Source organism: Lycorma delicatula, chromosome 2, assembly GCF_047948215.1.
Source record: "Lycorma delicatula isolate Av1 chromosome 2, ASM4794821v1, whole genome shotgun sequence".
NCBI classification, from domain to species: domain Eukaryota; kingdom Metazoa; phylum Arthropoda; class Insecta; order Hemiptera; family Fulgoridae; genus Lycorma; species Lycorma delicatula.
In genome coordinates, this window is record NC_134456.1 from 220,789,087 (window position 1) to 220,811,427 (window position 22,341).

The 22,341-nt window shown below is 31.4% G+C and overlaps 1 protein-coding gene across 3 annotated transcripts in view; it reads left to right on the top strand.

The window, feature by feature from the left end:
- The window catches only part of LOC142319663 (protein O-linked-mannose beta-1,2-N-acetylglucosaminyltransferase 1-like), a 111,944-nt gene that overhangs the window by 42,831 nt on the left and 46,772 nt on the right, over positions 1 to 22,341 (top strand). For all 3 annotated transcript variants that reach the window (XM_075357213.1, XM_075357215.1, XM_075357214.1), the window contains exons 2-4: positions 11,991 to 12,100; positions 17,900 to 18,180; positions 21,403 to 21,585. In XM_075357213.1, coding sequence (XP_075213328.1) covers positions 11,991 to 12,100; positions 17,900 to 18,180; positions 21,403 to 21,585 — 574 coding nt within the window. The remainder of the gene's footprint in view (positions 1 to 11,990; positions 12,101 to 17,899; positions 18,181 to 21,402; positions 21,586 to 22,341) is intronic.

The following is a 22,341-nucleotide window of genomic DNA, read 5'->3' on the forward strand; positions in this document are numbered from 1 at the left end:
GATATTGTACTGCTTTTATCAATTATTTTTCCTAGTGGCAGAATGACGCCAGTTTTATACATATGATCAAAATTAATATCTTTAAAATGTGTATGAGTATTTCATTAATTTTAATGTAATCTTTTGATTGAGTAAGCATATTTTTTGACAGTTTATTGATGGGGGGGGGGGTGATTTGACGGTTTAAGGGTGGGGGGTTGGCAACTTCCACCTCTGGATTTTCTTCTTGCATTGATGATTCGAGGAAGTCAGCCTCTTTAGCAACTTGAAGCAGATCTTTGTTGATCTTCTGTATAAGATTAATTCCTATGTAGTAATTAACACTGATATTTTAAATGAGGAATTTTAATTGTGTGTTTATGTTCTGTTGAGAAAATTTAACATAACTGCAATAGTAACATTTATTGCCAAGTTCTACATTATGTGTATAAGTAGATATAAACACTTTGCCTAGGAAAGTGTCAGTATAAATGAGTAGCTGGGAAAGGAGAAGAAGTCATCCAACTTTTTGCATTTGGGCACAACTCATCAAGGTGCAGCTGCTCTCTTGTTTCATTAAATGATTTTTCAACATGCCTTGTTAATTAAATTATATTCCTTTAGGTTGTATATGTTATGAAGCATTTTTATTGTACTTAAGCAGCCTTTCAGAAGTCAGAGTAGTTTTATTTATTTTTTTTTCCATTTCTGTTGTATCAATATGAATTTAGAGTATTTGCATTGCTTCTCCTTTCTGGTTATATAAATGATGTTATTTTACAGACAGACATACCTTTTTTAAATATACTTTGTGAAACTTTAGCTGATATTACTTAGCTAGTTTTATGTTTTGTTTTTCTTACCAAGGATTATTTATTATTTTACAATCTACATATTAATGAAGTATTTCTATATAGTTTTAATTTTGGTTAATCTTTATGGATTTTTATAAGTATAAATGTTTTTTAGGATTCTAATTTTACAGTAATCAGTTCTTGTGCTTACTGATTAACAGAGCAATTTTATATTAATAATGGAATATTAAGGTGTCGCTTCTTCCATCATGAAGTTCCTGTATTTGAATCGTGGTCAGACTTACCCTTTATTGTGTGCTACTAAATCCACATCATCTGATAAAAGTTATTGTAATCAGACATTAACATGTTACTAGAAGAATAAATAGTAAAATAGCATTCACAATTTAATATAGCTATGAATAAAGTTCAAGCTGTGATTGCACTAGATTATCATTTGTTTTTAGTGTTTTTGATTTGATCTTGTTTATTTTTTCCTTAGTATGCATAAACTGAGAATATTCATTGCTTTTGAATAATTCATCATAGATATAAGAAAATTTTATTTCAATGTGATTTAACATTAAAGAAAAGTATTATTCTTTTAATCAAAGAGTGAGTGGCCTTCCATTAATGGAAAAATGAAAATGATAATTTTATTTTTATTGATTATTTCCCCCTTACCCAAAATGTTATTGTTATTGATTATTTCTCCTTAACTAAAATTTTCTATTTGTTCAGTGTACTCTTGCATTGGTTACAAATAGTGTAGTAAATTAAATGAAGTATTTTATATATGGAATATATATGATGTTATTGCATTAGGCATTTTTTTAATGTCAGTTTTCATTTGTGGAATTGGTAGATTAAAATATATTGTGTATCAATAGAGTAGAGTTATAAAATTTAAAAATAAATAAACTGTAACAGTAATAAAGAGAACTGGTATTTATTATATATGTGTAGGTTTATATGCAGATTGGTGTGTGTGTGTGTGTGTGTGTGTATGTGTGTGTGTGTGTGTGTGTGTGTGTGTGTGTGTGTGTGTGTGTGTGTGTGTGTGTGTGTGTAAACCCACACATGTACATATGTTTTCATTTAATGCTGTGTGCCTTGTTTTTAAAATAAAATTTGCTGTTGAGAAACTACATGTGTTGGTTGTTTTGTAAAGACGATTTTAATTCTGCTACTTTCCAAACAAGTAAACAAATGAGGAGAAACATCTGTTGGAACTAACATCCTGTTGGCCTTGCTTATTCTGGAATGTTTTTAAACTCTCTTACTACATTAAATTCTCTTAACGATGAACATATTCAACAAATCTCTTTTCAGTTTATCTATACAGACAGTTAAACACTTATTTATGTTTTATATATATATATATATTAATGTGGATAGAAATATTTATAATTTTTTTATACTTCTTTACAATTTTTCTTCAAATAAAAAAAAATAGGATAAACAGATCCAATTGGTGTTGAAATTAAACTGTTCTCAGTTGACAATCATTTCTAGTTTTACAGTTATTACACTGTTTATTTTTTCAGTGGTCTTTATTTGTACACTAAGAAAAAATATTTTAAAGGATTAATTATAGAATTAAAAAAAATATTTTATGTAGTGGCTTGAAGACAAATTATTAGACTTCAGTATAAATACGGGTTATATAGATACTCGCATATATTTATGTATTAACACATAAATAAAGAATTATTTTACTGAAATTAATCATTTTAAGATTCATGTTATTCCCCTGTACTGTTAAATTATATTTAAATTCTATTAAATAAACCATCTATTACAGAACATTGAGGTAAGACAGTACCTTAAGTTTTAATGAAAGTATTCAGAGTTATTTCAATCATGATTCAGAACGCTGGATCTCGTGAAAATACTTTCATGGAAAATTAAGGTGTCTTATCTTGATATTCTACATTAGGTGGTGTATTCAACAGAATTTAAATATAAATAGAGAATTATGTAATGATAGAAAAAAATTTGTCAGTTATCAGAGACATTTATTATTTTATTCTTAATTTACATTGAAAATATGTGATTTATAAATGAAAGTTGGTCCTTGATTCCAAGGTTGTTGATTATTAATAGTGATTCAATCATATCATTGTGGTAAATAATATTTTAAAACAATTCTGACAGTTTATAACTTTTTTTTTGCAATTGTATTAGGTGGAGACCGGGACCCGCTTTTTAAGCTTAACTAACTCAGTCCCCACCCTGCACGAGAGGTCACTACGTCTGTAAAAACGGCCACCCCGAATAATTTTCGGCCACACAATTGCAAATAATTATTCAGTACAGTTTTCACGTACTGAGCAACATTGTGCTCCACTTTTTTTTCCCTTAGTTAACTACTTAACTTACTCCCAAAAGTAATTTCTTACATAAGACCAGTAATACCTTTTTACGGAATTGTGTACATAATAGCACTGAAAACTGCTATGACAAACACATAATATGCAACAATAAAACAATTAAATTCACAACATAAGCCCCGACCCAAATACTCACCTACATAATACATGATTAATAAAGTACACAAAATACATACATAAAAACCGACAATGCAACCACCTGTATACATAAAAATCAGTACACTTAATACATACAAAAACTAATCTCGCCCAACTACATATATACAATACAATGAATAATAACAAAATACACAACAATAAAACACAAGCCCTGACTGAAAAAGAGCATATCAACTATGACCTGTGTGAGGTACTCCTACTCGCCGTTCTCTTTCTCTCTTCCATGCACAATAGCTTCAACCATGGCAGTTATACCCTGCCATGCTGGTTCCGAGGTAAGCATCTTAGGGATTACATTCCCGACCCTTAACTCCCCAAACTCATCAAATACTGGGCTCCTTACTTCATGCCACCGCACACACCATAGCACAACATGTTCTAGGGAGTCAGTGACCCCACAATACTGGCATAGGGGAGAAGCCCTCTTCCCAATCCTATGTAGATATGCCCCAAAACAGGCATGGCCACTCAAAAACTGTCTGTTCATGACAGGTTTCCGTACTTCCTCCTCATCCATACATTAATTTCTGGGATGAGGGATCTGGTCCATTCATCCATCCTCATCTCTGCTGTCACTGGTTGATAAACCGTGTCACCTGCCGCTGTACCCCGCTGTCTCATAGCCCACTCCGGCAATGACAAACACCGCCTCAGTTGATACAGTCCTGTACACACAAGCAATCCGCAGGGCAAGCATTCTCTGCAGCCCATCTAGGAGCTCCCTGGCCCGCCTGATGCTAAGGGTTCTAATCCATACCGGAACCCTGCACAAATAGACTGATCACGCCGCAAAGGCGACGAGTCTCCTGTAGATGGGCCGCCACGATAACTCATTAGCTTGGCTAGGGCACTAACTATCCTGCTAGCCTTGCTAATCGCCTCTCAAATGTGCTCAAGAAAAGTTCTCTGCTTGTCCAACCAAACACCAAGGTACTTAGCCTTGATGGAGGTAGCAACATCAGTTTCACAAACTCGGAAAATGATCGGGTCAAGCCTTCTGCAAGCCATGACCACTGCCACCGTATTCCGTTCTGCCAATTTAAGGTCATTTTATTTGAGCCACTCCTTTGCAATGTGAATTTCTGCATTGCCCTGCATCAGCCACTTTGTGTTCTGTACTGCCAACTATTACCAAGGCCAGGACATCTGCAAAGCCTACAGCCATGACCCCTTGCGGACACCTGATCCTCAACACACCATCGTACGCGATGTTCCATAGCAGAGGACGAAGAACTGAGCCCTGTGGCACACTCCACCTCGTAGGTAATTTGCACTCCTTCCAAGTTGGCAACTACATACCTACAAGAGAGGTACTGATTTAAGATCTGCCAAAGGTATGCACTCACACCATGACTTTCCAGTTTGTCATGAATCACTTGCCAGAGCAGACTATTGAAAGCGTTTTCAATGTCCAGGAGCATAACAACTGGAATCGTCCTGGTAAGCCAGGAATCAGCGGCAGCCTCATCAGCTTCATTACTCAATCGATAGCATGCACCGTGGACCTACCTTTGTGAAAACCATACTGGTTATTGCTTAAATCTACTCCAGCATGCAACTCAGTTGTCATTCTACCCACGAGAAGGTGCTTGAATAGCTTGTCCAGTGGTCTCAGTAGGCACAAAAGACAATAGCCAGTGACATTACTTACCTGGTCCTTACTCTTTTCCAATAGTTTATAACTTGCGGGTTAATAATTAAAAGTTTGTAAACATTATTATATCAACGCCACAGTGTTGTCGTAGAACACAAGTATGTGTGTACTTTTTGTAAGTCAGCATACAGTTTGTTATCATTGAATGTTTTAGTTTCATGTCACCGTATCATTATCACAAATAAACATAATATTTTTAATCACATTATAATATTTACAACAGATTTGTAAGTTGTCAAAATTTATTAATTAATGATTTTGTAAATAAGTAGTTTAACAGTCTCTTGTGTGATTAAATAGGTGTAAGATAGTAATTAGTAATGATAAATATGATTATGATTTAATAATATGTACACGATTCAACTTTTATTACCGTGAATGCAGATAACATTGTTACTTGTTGCTTTGTGAAGTGATTTCTGCCTTCTACTTGTGCTACACAATCTGGTATCTGTTTCTGAACAGCACACTTTTTCTGTAATGTAGCTGATAAATTGTATTTGGGTGAAGTTTTGTAAGTTAAAGAGTTATGTTCAATTTTGTTTACATTCACTCTATAGCTGTCAGTTATATTCTTAATTACTGATATCACTAAAGAAATGTAAATAAACAAATACCTTAAATTAATCAGGTGGAAGCTATAATAAATTACTAATTACCCATCAGTAATTTCATCTGTAATTATGTAATGTGTGCTTTTATTTTAATTCTGGAAAAAGGATAAAAAATTTTAGTTTTTCATTTTGTTTATTTTTTGTTTCGCAATTCTCATTTCAGCTAAAAATTGATTCTTTTTAGTAGTACTTAAATTCCAAAAGATGGAATTTTTCTTATAAATTGAGTGAAAGAGTTGTTGATTTCTTTTTTTTAAACAATACTAAAGTGGCGATAGTCATTTCTATAAAGTAAAGGTGTCATTGAGCCAAACAGGAAGCACCATAACAATAAATGTATCCTTTTTTTAATGTGGTACCAGAATAGCAACTGCTACGTATGAGTTGCAAAAACGAAAGAAAGAAATAGTTGGCAGTTTTGTTGTAGCATAACATTACAAACGTCTGTTTTCACTCGTGCAGAGAAGTTTGTGTGTGTATATGTGTTGTATCTGCAACATCTAAAACAACTAAAACTTTTTTAGGCCTTTGACTAGAATTTTATTTTTATGATGTGTATAATTCTGTCATCATCATTTAAAATAACTTGTAAATAATATAGCTACATAAGTTATAATTTCGGTTGATGTAACAATTTAGGAATAATATTGTGAGCTAACCGAGAAAAAAGTAACTACATTAAAAGTATTCTTGTCTGATAATATTAGTGGAGAATCATGTGTGCGCACGTGCACACATATACACACACACACAACAAAAGGGCTTTGCATAATTAGCTCTCAAATGGGTTTTAAGTCAGATAGGCTTTAGAGGTCTATTGTGAAATAGCCTCTATTTTTAGCCTACGGTTCTGTCTTTTTTATCCTGAAGGTTCCAGGAGAAATCCCAATTATGTTTTCCTTTTTTGCAAATATTAAAAAATTTCTAAATAGTTTTCTCATGCAGCTTATTTTTATATGGTGTTACAAATTAAAATTAGTTTATTTATAAATATTTATTTGAACATTTTTCTTTACTATTTTGATTAAACAGGACAGTATTGTGTATGTCAGTAGTATTTGAAAAATGATTTATATGTTTATTATAATAATTTTTTCCTATTTATTAGCCTGCAATTTGTAATTGTTTTCCTAGTAACTCTTTTTATTCCGATTTAAATATTGTAGGGATTTGGTAGGTAAATTGTTAGATTAATGAATAGTGAAAAAGTTAGTGGTAATTTATGTTTTGATTTATAAATTATAGATAATTATAATTATAGATAAGGAATTAGGGATGTTTGGTCATTGGTGCTATGTATTTGTAAATACTAAAGAAAACATCTTACTTTTTTACTTGTACAAAGTAAAGGAAGTATTGTGATTGCAAAAAATTTTGGTCTTCAGATTTTATCTTTTTTGTATTTTTAACATTTTTTTACTTCCTTTAAAGTAAAGGAAGTATTGTGATTGCGAAATATTTCTGTTTTCAGATCTCAATGGAAATATCCATTTTGATCATTCCTGAATCCATTTTGACTAGTTTCGGCGTGACGTCTTACATACATATGTATCTCACATAACTCAAAAATGATTAAATTTTGGATTTAGCACTGTTGTCACATCTAGTTGTGCACCTCCGTTTTTTATTGCAATTGAAAAAAAAGTAAAATTTTTATTAATGAAATATTTGGATCTTAAGGGAAGGCACAACATCGGTTCAGATCAGACTTTCAACTCCTTTTGTTTTTTTTTATTTATTTTTTTAACTTTTCCTTTTTTAATTTAAATATTTTGATTTAATAATTATTAACGTGTAATTGTAAAAAAGTTTTACAATAAATAATCATTTTTTTCATTTTTTTTATTATTGAATTTAATTAGTGAAATAGAATTTATCATTATTTAATTATTGAAATAAAGTTTTATATCCTTTTAGAAATGTGTAAATATAATTTAATAGGCATTACATATGTATATAAGCAATAAATTTGGTGAAACATCTGATTGTTTAATATTAATTGAAAATCATAATTTAGAATCATACTATTTTTTGATTTTCTAGTTTAATTTCTGTTTTATTTAATTTAATTATTCTGGAATTTCTGTTTAATTTCATCTACATTAAAAGTTAACTAAAAAGTGACTGAAAAATAGACCCTACATGCCTGATCTTTAATAAATTGCAAAAAATTCTCTACTTCTAGTTCATTACTCTGATATTGTCGGACAATATTCTTCGTAAATTGGAGTTGATCATCATTTCGTTTATTTGTTTTTTGTTGCCAGTCATTTAATCGCTGTTTGGTTTGATATAATTCTTCTCATCTTAATTTGTGTACATGTTTTCTAGTTTTCAAATTTTCTTTCTCTATATTCATCATCCTCCCTTAATATTTTTATGTAAATAAAATTTTATGCACTTTTCATTTTAAAAAAAATGTGTACATATAATTTAATAGGCATACAAGGAAGTCATGTAGTGTCCACATCAGATTTTTTCCTACCTATTCTAATTTAGATCTCTGCTACTACTCTGGTACCAATGTACACATCTTTGCGGTGATTAATGGGTTGTAACTGATCAAGCTACTTGTCTCTTTCAAAATTAGTTTTGTTTTTGAAAATTATTGCTGCAAATTCATATTAAGGTTCAGTTTCTATAAGGTATGATATGTTGGAAATTTAGAAAAGGATTCTATAAGTCGTAAATTATGAAGCAGTATGAATTTTGCCTAGTATAATTACCTCCTACTTGGTAATTGTCATTTTAACAGTGAAATAACTGCGATTTGCTGCCTTCATCAGTCAGCAACTTAATCCATCATATTCTGCCTGTCTCTAGGCAAGTATAGTGTCAAGCCTCTATCTGGAGGCTTGAATTTGTAATTAGGTTTGGCATTCCCCTCACCAGCATTAAAAATTAATGAGTTTTCATCATTGTCTTCGTCATACAAAAAAGTGTGATAGCACTCTTATGTGGGTTTCAGCTTGTAGTTGAATAAATAGAAAAGTAAATAAATCTTCTTTATTCTTAGATGAATTATCCTTTTATCACTAAGTAATAACAAAATTAGCATTGCTTCCAACTTTGTCATGCGCAGTTAGTAGAAAATCATTGTTTTTATTTTTAATGTTGTAATTTTACCTGGGGTAAATTCCTAGTAATTCATATAGTCTTGTTTGTCTATTTTTCAATATGAAAATAATACTAGAATATTTACTTAATATTTCTCTAGTTTGCTTATTATGTGGATATTCTATGAACATTGTTTATATTATCTTTTACAGCATTGCACAAATATATATTTATATTCATTGTTTTTATGTTCTTGATTATTTGTGTTTGTATCCTAGTTGTGTTATTTATTTAATTTCCTGATCAAAATTATATATTGATGAGTAATGTGGGGGTCGTCATGTATTTAAACAACCCTTCCTACTATATGTAAATAAATTTTTTAAGGTTACCTAAAAATAAAAGGTATAGGTATCTAATTTGAATCTAAAACAAGTTGATATGCTGCATGCGAATAAATAAGTGATTTTTAGTCGTGTTACTTATTTTTCTGTGTTAGTTAAAATTTTGTATTTCTATGAGTATATGAAATCTTTTATAGTGCTTTCAATAAATTGTTTCCTCCATGAATGAGTGTCAAATTGTATATTTTAATATTATTTGGTTATTTAGAAAATAATAGAGTTAAAAATTCTTGAACTTTTTAGTTTTGGTTATGAGGGCCATTGGGAAAGTTTTGGACACAACAAAGAAAACACTAAATTTTTCAGAAATCTGTTTTCTATTTTTCAATGTAGTTACCTTGCTATTCATTCGTTTAGACTAATGACTTTTCAACTGCACTTAACACCCTCTGTATAATGTGATTTGTCCAGCTCTGTAAAATAAGCGGTTGTCTTAGCTTTGACCTTGTCATTTGAAATGAAACAATTTCGTTCTGCGAGCCATTTTTTTTTTGCAGATTTGGGAAGAGGAAGAATCGCTGGGAACCAAATACAGTGCGGGTAGAAGCACTTTGAAATGTAGGTCATGGAGTTTTGCAGCAACAACCCAAGGCATGTGTGCAGGGGCATTATTGTAGTGAAAAGAACTTTCTTTTCATCCAGATATGAAATTTTACATTTAGCTTGAAGAGTACCCTTCAGTTGGTCTAGTAATAAAGCAAAATACTCCCGGGTTATGGTCCTGACTTTTAGCAGATAGTCTATGATCACTACATCACAAGAATCCAAAAAACCATAGCCATGACTTTTCCTGCATTTGGAATCAGTTTTTGCTTTCTTTCTTTCATACATTTTCACGAGTTACCACCCACTGTTTCATCTCTGGCGTGTAATGATGAACCCATATTTCATCTTCTAAGGTAAGTTGTTATAAAACTGAAGATGGAAAGGGAAAAAACTCAAAAATCATGTTTAAATCTAAACACCCTTGAGAAGTGTTCAGACAAATTCATTATTGATCAACTGTTAACAAATGCAGCACTCATCAAGCGGAAAGCTTTTTCATACCAAAATATCATGTAAAACATAGTGGGCTATCGAGATATTTGAATTGTCAGCAAGTTCACTTACTGAATTGCTCTATGATTATTTAATACACAGCATTGTTGATCTACGTGACAATTTTTCAATCATAGCACTTTAGAGCATCCTGAAGGGATATACAATCACATTTAAATTCAGATGCCTAGTTTTTACAATTTTTTTTGGAAACAAACGTGAAGAATCGTTTAAAGTGGAACTAACTTTTTGTATGTCTGTTGAGATTAAATCTTCTTAAAGAATACTTTATAAGAGTTTGTACTTCAATTTTATCCCTTTTTCAGAAAATGTCAAAATTTGTTTGCTTTACTAGATTGACACAAGTTTTGACATTTTCTGAAAAAGAGGTAAAATTGAAGTACAAACTCCTATAAAGTATTCTTTTAGAAGATTTAATCTCAACAGACATACAAATCTAGCAACTGAATCCTTGCTGTTTGTATCCTAGTTATGATATTTATTTAATTTCCTGAATCACCTGATATGTTGCTTCATCTAAAGCCATCTTAAAGGATCACATTTGACAAATATCATAATCATTTGGTCATACTTGTGCCATTTCTGTGACAGGCCAAGAACTTCCTGAATGACACTGGTACATACATACTAGTCATGTTTGTATGATTTGGATTCCACTGTTGCTGTTTTCCAAGACAGATTTGCCGGAGGAAGTGTTCCTTGTGCTTGTTACCGACCGCGTTGAGCCAGAAAGAAATCCAAGAAATGAATCTTTAGGGACATATTATACCCCATGTGTTTGTTTGACTACAATAATTCACCCACAGTGTTACTGTAGTAAAGGGATTTATGATTTCCTAAAAGAATTTTGCCCAACAAATAAATGACCTGATTTTTAACAACTGTTAAGCCAAAGTCATTTAATTCACCTTGAGTTTTAAAATGAGGTTCATGGGAAGAGAATTCTGCTTCAAATGATCAGAACCATGAAAGATCTTGGTCTCATGTCAAACTTCAGTGGGTACCTCATATTCCAGTTTATCTTCTAGTTAGATGTGTTGGAGTACTAGTAAGTCCTTACCATAAGGCACTGGCCTTATAGCAGATGGTAAATTCGGGTATTGCACTGTGTGTTTGGATTTACTACTTATTTTATCTTTGTAATACAGAAATAATAGACAAACAAATGGTCTTTGGTTCATGTCACACCATCGGTATGCCAAAACTCAAAGGGTCCAAACTGAAGGGTCCAGTTCTTATCAGATCCTCAACTTTACAGCCAAAATATAGTTCATAATTTTTTTTAATTAGAGTTGTCGAACTTCATTTAAATATAAAATCTCCACATACGTAACAGAAGTTATCCGAATCATTTACATACTTCCATGGCATATTTATTCACTTAAATAACATACTCAACATGGTTACTGTAAATGACAAAACTGAATGAAACCACAGTACGTGCTTACACAGTTAATGTTCAAACAATACTGATATGTTTATTGTATGACTCAGAAGACTGCTCTTTATCATGTGACGTGTGACTGCTGGCATGTCAGATCCTACAGTAACTGAATCATCATGCATATTTAGCTATTGCCTTCATAAGGTTATATTTCTACCCTACCCTCTGTTAGAAATCATTTAAAGTATTCTTTTATGTACATATATTACTGTTAAGAAAGTATGTAGAATAATACATAAGTATTATTTCAAAAATGTTATATAAATCTGTGGGCGATAAAAAATTCTGATTTCATTTTTTAATTCAGTATAAAAAATTTAATTAGATTTACAATAAAACTTTCATGTGCCAAAAACTGTGTTTATTAATGTAATTTTTAAATATTTTAAATTATAATTTGTTCTATTATATTTACATTGAAATGTTATTTCAGTTTTATGAGCGATTCAGCATACCGTGAGGCAATAGAAAATTCTGCTAATTATAATACAAGATTATGTATAGAAAGGCGATTAAGAATGCCGTTTTTGGACCCTCAAACTGGTGAGTAATTTTTGTTAACATATTTTTAATATATATATTTATTTATTTCTATTAATTTGTAAAAAGTGAAAATGCATATTCCACTCATTTACAATGTTAGAAATTAGACTATACATACATCTGCAAAACTTTCACTTCTCAGCTATTATATTTCCCAACTGATTAGAGGAAATTGTATTTTTCCCACTGTGACCCTTGTAAAGCATTGAGATTCTAGTGAAAGTTGCTGTTTTTAAGAGTAATGATGTTCATTGAAGAGTATTTGCTTGTGATGGTGTCAGTTACAGGGATCAGGGATCAGCTGCATTTCAGAGGACTTTGCATACTGCTTTGTAACATTTTCCCTAATAAGCCTGGCGTGGTATAATTGTTAATTGGGAATAGTCGAGTCATTTTCATGAGTGATGTATGTCTTGTGTCAGTTGCATACAATTTATACATTGTGACACCCAAGACAATGTGTTGTTACATTTTGACACTTTGCCTTCCCATCATGGAGCTTCTACAGTCTTGAATGGATTGTATCAACCTAATGTTATATTGAATATAGAAGTTTGATGAAGGACTGAATATAGGTCTTAGAATAACATGAAAGGTAAAAGTAGTAGGTAAATATGGCAGCTGGTCAAAGAAAAATATTATGATTAAAACATTTTTGTGGCTTGTATAATGTTAATCGTAGCTTCTGGAAATCTAAATAGTTATGATCTTAACCAGTATTCTAAAGACGTGGTACATACAGAAGAAAATGGAAGTTTTAAAATTTTCAAATAATTGTTAATATCTTAAAAGTTTATAGAAGTGATGCATATTTTTTTTGTTTCTATTCTGTCTTGTTTATAAATTCATTTCATCAATGCCTGATAGTTTATCTGATAAAGTAGTGCTTTCACTTCAAATTTTTCTTTCTGTTCACTGCTTAGAAATGCCAGATTAATAATCAGTCCACTTCAATTGCCTATTTGCAATTCTTATTTCAGTATTTCTTTTCTATTTTTTACATAATGGTGGCATTATATTTCCTCATCAACATGTATAGGGGACAAATTTTCTTTGATAAGTTTTATTGTATTGGTTTTTAATTAAAACTTCCTAACTGTTTGTTCTTTAATGTATACTGAATAAATTTGATAAGGCTCATGTGGGATTGATCACAGTGGTAATCCAACGTCTAAGTATCCAAATCCTTCTAAAATTCCTTTAATTGAATAATTTTTTTTAGTTTGTTAGCAACTATTTCAGCAAATTATTTCAAAAATAAAATGAAATGTAGTATTTCCATTTTTCAACCACTTCTGCCTTTTAAATATAGTGCTACACATTTTATAGATATTTTATTTCTTATTACATTGATAAGCCACATTATCAAAAACCTGAAAATAAGTTTTTTGGTAAAAGTCTTTTTTTGAACAACTTTTCGCAATTGGTTTTGTTCACGTAATCCTCTTTCCTCTTTTTGTAGATTATCATCTTTCTTTTATATAGCTTTCCGTATTAAAAAAGCTGTTTGAATAAACTTAGGCTCCCCAGTCACTAAACATCTTTTGTACAGAGTGAGCCAAAAGATATGCAACCCTATTTGAAGACATATTGCAAAAGGAAATTTAGGTTTTTGCCATTGGAAATTTGTGTGTTGGCAATGGGTGATCTTGTAGTAGAAGAGTAGCACATGGTAGCACATGAAAAATGCCAAATAATTTCTCTCCTTTTTGATGACAGTAATGAGTAAGCTGTGAGCAGACAAACATGCATTTCTCCTAGTCACAATGTGCATTCATTGTTGAAAGTCATTTTAAATCACAGTCATTCTTAAAATGTCAGGAAGATTTTAGGGTAGCTTTTTCTGAATTGCAGGTGCCTAATAAATCAATGAAATTATGCGTAGTCACTCATTTTAGAGAAACTGTTAGTGTAATAGGTCTGACCGACTTATGGTTTTAAATGACGTGTCCTAGGAAAGTTGGTTACTTTCCTTACTATCCTTACTACATTCACCAAGAAAGTTGATATAAAACTGTATCAACAAATTGGAATGTCTTATGGAAGTGTTCGCAGTCACAAAGAAACTGAAACCATATCTCTCTCACATTGTGTATGAGCTTTGAGAACCTGATAGGGGAAAAAGACTACATTATTGTCAATGTTTTTTTGCATTTTATTCCTAGCAGTGTTTGGATGTTAGATTATGTTTTCTACTCTGATGAAACATGGTTTCATCTAAGTGGCTACATAAACAGCCAACAGCCAGTTTGGTGTGTGATTTCGCACACCATCTGGCGTGCGAAATCAATCTTTTTCAGGGAAACAATAACAGCTGAACGTTACCAGGACATCATGCAATTTGTGATACTATTAAAGACTAATGAATGAGACTGCTGGCTGCAGCAAGACAGTGCAACGGCACAGCAAATAGGACAATGATAATGCTGTGCGAGTGTTTTGGGAAACATGTCATTTTTATTGGATTATGACCGCCTAGATCACCAGATTTAACTCCCCTGAAGGATAATGTTAAGGTAATAATTTAAAATCTGAAGGATATCTCTATAAGAACAACCCTCACAGAATCAACCTTTTTCAAGCACAACATTGGAGACAAAATATTCCGCATAAGTGCAGTGAACAATCAGAAAACTTACATGAAGAAACGTTTTAAGACATGTATAGCAATAGTTGGAGGACATTTCCTGCATCTATTGTGAAAAAATAAGTAAATATAAATACTTCTTGTTCACCTACAAAATACAGTAGAATATATGTTTTAATTTTTTTTAAGCATATTAATTATTGGGTTGCGTATGTTTTGGCTCCCTTTGCCTTGTACCTTTTGAAATAGATGGATATACTAATTACATCTTCCTGTGACATTATAGAAATATGATGTTATAACATTCATCCATGCAGATTCATCTGTTTTTACCAAAATTTCTCTGTGGATTTTAAGTATAAAATTCTTTTCACCTGTATTTTCTTTTTCTAAACATAGTTTATTAGCCAATTGTAAGATAACAACATAAATTGTGAGTCCTATAAAATCATTCTTAAATGTATTTTCTCCCCTTTCAATTGAAATTGCAATTAATTTACTGTTGTATTTACTTATAGCAGAGACACTTTATGAATCTGGTAAAACTTAATTATTTTCATTTTAATGATGAGACAAATACCAGTTTTAGGTAGATTTCATAAGAAAATACCTATTGTAATGGGCACCATGATTAGACTTAAGAAAAAGTTTGACATATTTTCGCATTTCACATCCCCAGACCCCAAAACTACCATCAGTTCAAAAGTATATATATATATATATCTTTTCTTGTGATCATTATAACTGCTGTAATTTTGAGCCAATCACTTTCAAATAGATACATAAAATCTCAGTTGAGTTCGTTAATGGGCAAAATCGGACCACGAGGGGTGGAAATGAGGGGGCTTTTTTGAAAAAACAAAATATCAGTATAACTTTCTAATTAAGTAAAATATCAAATTCGTCTAAAGTTTCTACTATTCTTTGGATAACTTAATCTAAGTAAAGTTTTTTGATATCACCAACCATTGGCTCAGGGGGTTGAAAAAATGGGGTTTCAAAGACAAAAAAATCATACCTCCCTTAATAGGTACAGTATCGAATCGGTTTAAAGTGTTCATTAGTCCTCTAAACATTACCTAGAATTTTTGTCTGAAATAATTTTTGATATGACAACCCTTATGGCAAGGCATGACCAAAATGTTGCTGAAATTGTAAGAAGATGGGGCTTATTGTATGCTAAGCATGTGCAACTTTTTTTCACTTGCAACCATTGTTGTATTGAGTAAATCTGAAGTTTTTCTTAACTTTAAGGTGAAAATATTTTTTATCCCCTACTTAGCACTGGTGAAATCTACCTCTGCCTTCTGACATGCCAAAAGGAATTTTTTTGTTTTCTTCTTTTTTTTTTAATTTGAATATTAATCTGTTTATGAATATTTTAATTCCCAATCATTATTCCATATTATTATATATTTAAATATTATTCAACATTCAAATCAGGTGTATAATACCATATACAAATCATTTATATAATTTACATTTAAGTATTTTAAATTAAAATCTTTAATTTATATTTCAGATTTATACCTATTTAAATTTTACTATATATCTTTATTAATTATATAATTAAAAAGTGTTGATAAAAGAAAAACTTATTTAGAGACATTATTAATATTAATTTTTGGAATTACTTTAAGTTATTTTTAACTAAAATAATTGACTGGTATTGTAAATATATCTTACCTGTTATATATTTTTATTTAAGAAAACAAATATTTGAACACATTCAGGGTCTCTTTTTTTGTTGCAAATTAAATCTAAGTACTAAACAGGGTGCCCTGTTAAACTTTTGTTAGCAAAAACACAGTTTGTTATTTTTCCAATATGTGGAAATGTTTTGAGAGTATAGGCCTTTCTTTTCTATTAACTTTTTTTTTGATAAAAAATGCTTCTGCGTTAGTATCACCCAGACGTGATATATTTTTATAATAAACAATGTTATATCACATGAATCCTGACGTTACAGTTTATACGGACGGCTCTATAAACGATTCTGTTGGTTGTAGTTTTGTGGTTGGCAACAGAACATACATGTTTTGCCTTCCCAGCATCACTAGTATTTTTGTTGCAGAACTGTATGCCATTAATAAGGACTTACATATAATTAGCCCAAAATTTTGACATGTTCTTGTTCACTCAATATTCCATGAGTGCCTTACAAACAATTAATGACACGTACTCCAGACACCCTGTTTGTGAGATTCATTGTGTCATTTCACAAATGAATCACTGTAATACAAGAGTGAGCTTTTGCTGAATTTGCAGCCATATTGGAATTTCAGGCAATGAGTGCACAGATGGTCTGAAAAAGAGGCTTGTTTTCAGTCTCCTTTCACCAATCACGTTGCTTTGAACGATTTTGTTTGTTTTCTGAAGTGGCTGGTTCATGATGAGTGGCAAAATGATTGGAATGCTACCATGAACAGTAAACTTCACCCAGTTAACACTGTTTCATCTTGGAGCACCTCATGCAGAAATAACTATCAGAGGAGGTTATTATTTGTTGTTTAGGAATAGGGCATACAAGGCTCACTCATGAATATCTGATGATGCAAACAGATGCACCCCTATGTCCTTGCTGCGACTGCCAACTAACAGTGCACCACATCCTTGTGGATTGTTTTCGTTAGACGGCAATGCGTCACAACACATTTAACCTAGAGGCTAACATGCAAACTATTCTAGTGGATAATGAAACGTTATCTTAGGACTGTGCATTTACATTCAAGTACTTGAAGCACTGTAGTGAGTTTCAGCTATTCATGCCAGTTGCTGTAAAACAGATAATTATTTTTTTACATTAATTAAGATATATAATGTGATATATTATGGAGTAGTTATTGCGCTAAACATTTGACATGATATGTGGAATATTCAAATTTTATATACTGGTATTATATTCAGGAATCAAGTTCTAAAGAATTGTTTTCTCAAATCTTGAATACTTTTAAATGTTCAAGGTGTTTTAAGTATTTGTTCATCAGTAATTCTTTTAACAGCTAGTCAAAATTGCCTGGTAAAGTTTTTCTTTCATTTCAAATTTAACACTAAACAGTGTCTGAAATTGTAAACCCTCATTCATTCACTTTTTCCCAGGTACTGTTAGTGTACTGTGATTATAATAAAATTAGTAAAATGATATAAAAGTTTTGTATATTATTTAAATTTACATAACTTATTACTCTGTTAATATTTGTCTTTTGTGACAGGATTAGCTCAGAACCATTCAAATCTTTTTATGAGTTCAAGACAAAGAATGCCTGGTTTACAAGAGGGCCAGGTATATACTTACCCATCTAAAAGATGGCGTAAAAAACGTAGACAGTATTTAATGAATATGATGCAGCCATCACGGAGGAAAGAAGTAGATAGCGATTCAAATGATCTTCATAGTATATCAACAATTGAAAATCCTGGAGCTTCAGCAGCTCAAAGTGAAGATAGTAAAGATAGTTCTGGTTTAAAAGAGGATGCCACACCTAAAGTTCCTGTAAGTGTAAGATTGTCATATTGTATGTTCCACATTAATAAATTCAAATTTTTATTTTTTATTTAAATTATTTATTACATATGTTGAGAATTTTTAAATTTAAATAATATTAAACTAGATTTTATGTGGTCTGTTCTTACTCAGTAGACACTTCTGCTGCTAATAAGGCTATTGTGGAATTCCTAGATAGGAAACGAAGTCACTGGAAAGTTACACAGGTTCTCTAACCTGCTGAACCCTAATAATGAAATGGCTCCCCCTGCTAGCTACTAGAATATTGCTGTTAATTCACAGATAAAACAAATGATGGTTAACCCAATTCTTTCAAGAAATATTAATGTATAAGGACAGAAGGCAAGCAATCCATTGAGGGACTCTTTCTCTGATTGAGTTGGACAGGGTAGTTTATGATCTTATCCTGGTTCCATGTAATTAGTTTAGAAATTAATCATAAATTCATGTAATTGTAATATAAACATTATATTACAATTACCTTCAACGTTTAATATAAACATTATTCATTATGGTTCTGGGTTCAAATTCCTTTTAGACTGCATTTTTCACATGCTTTGTAATTATTATCTTTTATAACCACAAAAAAGTGCATTTTTTATAATTGGGTATCAGCATATAGGTATTTAATTTAAATAAATGCAAAATATACATCATTACATTACACATGATAATATTATTTTCTTGCTGTTGTGTTTTGTGCTATTGTTCTATAGTTGTATCTTTATTGAGTAAAGTAAAGATTGTCTGATTTATAAAAAAAAAAACTGTTAAAAATGTTAACAATTTAAATTCTAAATTATCAAAATTTGTTCTCCAGATCTACAATTAATTTATAAGTATGCTTTAAAGTGAAGTATTATTTTTTTGTGTTGCAAATAATTTATTTTGGAATTTATTAAATAAAAAGCATATAATAATGATGTTTAGACATTTTGGACTCTTAATACATATATAGCTCCTGAGGAAGTCTGCGTAAATTAATCTGTTACTTTAAGAAATTCTTTCTTATGAAGCTAGTATTGTGTACATTAATATAGGTGACACAGAGATGTATATTCATTTTGGAATGAATGTGACACAGATAATTTTTCACCAAACTTTATTATATTGAATAGAATATGTGAAGAAATGATGCCATTTATGTTAGGTGGCAAAAATTATATCTGGAAACTGATGACCATCTTCCCTGATACATGTTTCAAGTCAAGAAATGAAGCTGCTCCACACCTGTTCAAGTGTCTCCTCTATGATCTGTACCTCCCTATGAATACATTACATGTTTTCAGTTGCTGTAAGGTACAGGTTTCTGGATGTACACCTACTCCTTTAAGTATTCCCACAGGAAGAAGTCATACATACTTAGGACGGGAGATTGAGGGGGCCAAGGAACATCTTAGAACCTAGAAATTGCATGGCCAAGAAACAGTGTTATAGGGTTTGTATTGAATGAGCGGCAAGTGTGTGCTGTCTCCCCATCTTGTTGGAACCACACTTTTGGACCCATGTCCAAGTACGGGAATGCTGGCTGGAAAAAAGTGGTAATCATGTTCGTGTAACGATGAAAATTCACTGTCACTGTGTACACCCTCCTTTTCAAAAAAGTAGGGGCCGATAAGAAAATGCCTAGATATTGTGCACCGTACTGTCACATGGGTGAATGGAGAGGTTGTTCATATCTTGGGTTTTCTGATGACCAGTAGCTGCAGTTCTGTTGGTTGACATACCTGTTTAGATGGAAATGGATTCTATCGCTCAACATGTGCCCATGGAGAAGGACTTGCACTTTATTGCAACAAAATCATTCCGCTGTTCATAATTTCTTGGGAGTAATTGCTGCATACAGACCACCTTGTATGGATGAAATTTAAGATTGGTTTTCAGAATTCTCCTACCGATTCCTGTCCCAATCATAATGCTATTGCATGGCTCCATGCTGAACGTTGCAGACTGTGGAGAACTGCTGCTCTCACTCTCTCCACATTTTCTTGTCTTCTCACTGTATGTTCAACCCCTGGAGTGTGTCAGAAATTTTCAACCCATTCCAGTACGGTTTACCTTGTTGGAATTAATCTTTGTCAGTTGACATTGAAATGATGGCAGAATTACCTCTGAGCTGCCACAACCAAATTGCTGCCTCACATATGCATCTTACGTGAACACGCAATGTTCCACTGACCATTCAGGCATGGTAACTGAAATAAATGGCATTAGTTCACACACATGTTACAACAAACAAATTACAGGTTCGAGTAATAGTTACAGTGTTCGGTTTATTCCAAAATGAGTATATATCTGTGTCACTCTATATAACATGTGTTTTACAACACAAATTAATAAATGTATATTACTGTAAAAGAAAATTATTACCAAAAGATTTATTTTTTATTGATAATAATATAGCATAATATTCAATAATAATTAAAAATAGCATATATTTTGTCTAAAATATTGTATTTTTCAACTTATTATTATAATAAAATTTGTAAATGTGAGGATTTTTCTTTAAAAATTTGGAAAAAAATTAAATCACCACAGTGTAACTGTTCATCCAAGCTATACATATGTATATATATTATATAGATGTATATATATATTTTTTTTATTTTTAAATAATTCTTGTGTATGGATCACTAATACAAGATTATTTTTCTACCCATAGATGTACATCAAAGATAACCTTGGGTCATGAAGGGTTGGAATTTAAATTCTGAAAATCCCAAATGTAAACGGTGTTATTTTTGAGTAGATCATCAGTAGACCATTAGTTAGTTGGTGGTGTGAAAGTATTGTTTAACAAATTATACAGAATATGTTGTCTAAACAAATGAGTATGATATATGATGTGTTACACTTTGTTTAATGTTTGTTGTGCTGCTTTACATTTGATAAAATCATAAATATCAACGTATAGTGTAGTACTAAAGGGAAATTTTTCTATAAATGGCCTTGGTAGAGATTACTATGGTTTTAAATTTAGAAATGTCAGACAGTGAAAATATTTAATGCCAAAGATGGAGATAGATTGTGAGCTTACAAGTATTTGGTGGTAAAATGCATCACTATGAGAATGACTGTTTAAATTTTAAATAGACTGTAGTTAAGGAATATTTGCTTTTGCTGTAATGTATGTATTGCACTTTTATATAGTGACATAACTTAAGTGTAGTTCCATAGTACTTAATTTTATTATTTTTTTTTTTTTTAAAGGATGCATGGTTCTATGATGAACTTGATTTACAAGCTATGGATGGATTTGATGAACCAGATCCAGATTCAGATTACGACTATGAAGAACCTTATAGTAAACGTAAAAAGAAGCGAACAGGACCAGGCAAACCTGGTCCTCGTGGTGCAGGACAGTCTGATTCACCTCATCCGAAGAAACCTAAGGTAATTTTTTCTCCACATAAGAGTTAGATATATTTATGTATACTTAATGACGTATTTATAATGTATGCAATTTTTTTTTTGTTACATTTATTGTTTGTAATTAATTGAGAGGGATGATGAATCGGATATCTCCTTCAGTCATACTTAGTGTATATCTCTGAAGAAGTAATCTCTTTAAAAAAAAATACTTAATGTCCTGCAGGGCTGGTGGAACTCTGGAATTTTTTTTGTGGGATTTATTAAACCCATGTGGAATCAAGTACAGGGTAGGGTATATCATGCCATTGGAAACCAAAAATATCTGTGTCAGCCATGAAAATAGAAGGATTAAATTAAAATGGGCAGGAATTTCTGCTGATTTTAGACAAGATGTTGCTACAAACAAGCTGGCTTTGTATTTATCTGAACATTGTTTTTTTTTTGGGGGGGAGGAGCAGTTAGATATGATTGTATTCTTCTATAACATTAAAGCTAAAGATTTCCAGCTTTTATGGAAATTGTTCTTTCTTTCAAAACCATTTTTCTGTCTAGTCATTAATTAAAATTATTACATATTGTAATAGTGTTGTTAAACTATAGTTCAATACAAAAAAAATTTCCTGTTGTTACTGAGAATATAAATAGCAATCTAAATAATTGCTTTACTGAAACTGACCACCAGAAAATCAAGAAAAAAAATTATCTAAACAACATGCTAAGCAGTAACTTTTTTTATAATCTATTAATGAAGTTACAGAATTTTGCTATGTACATGTT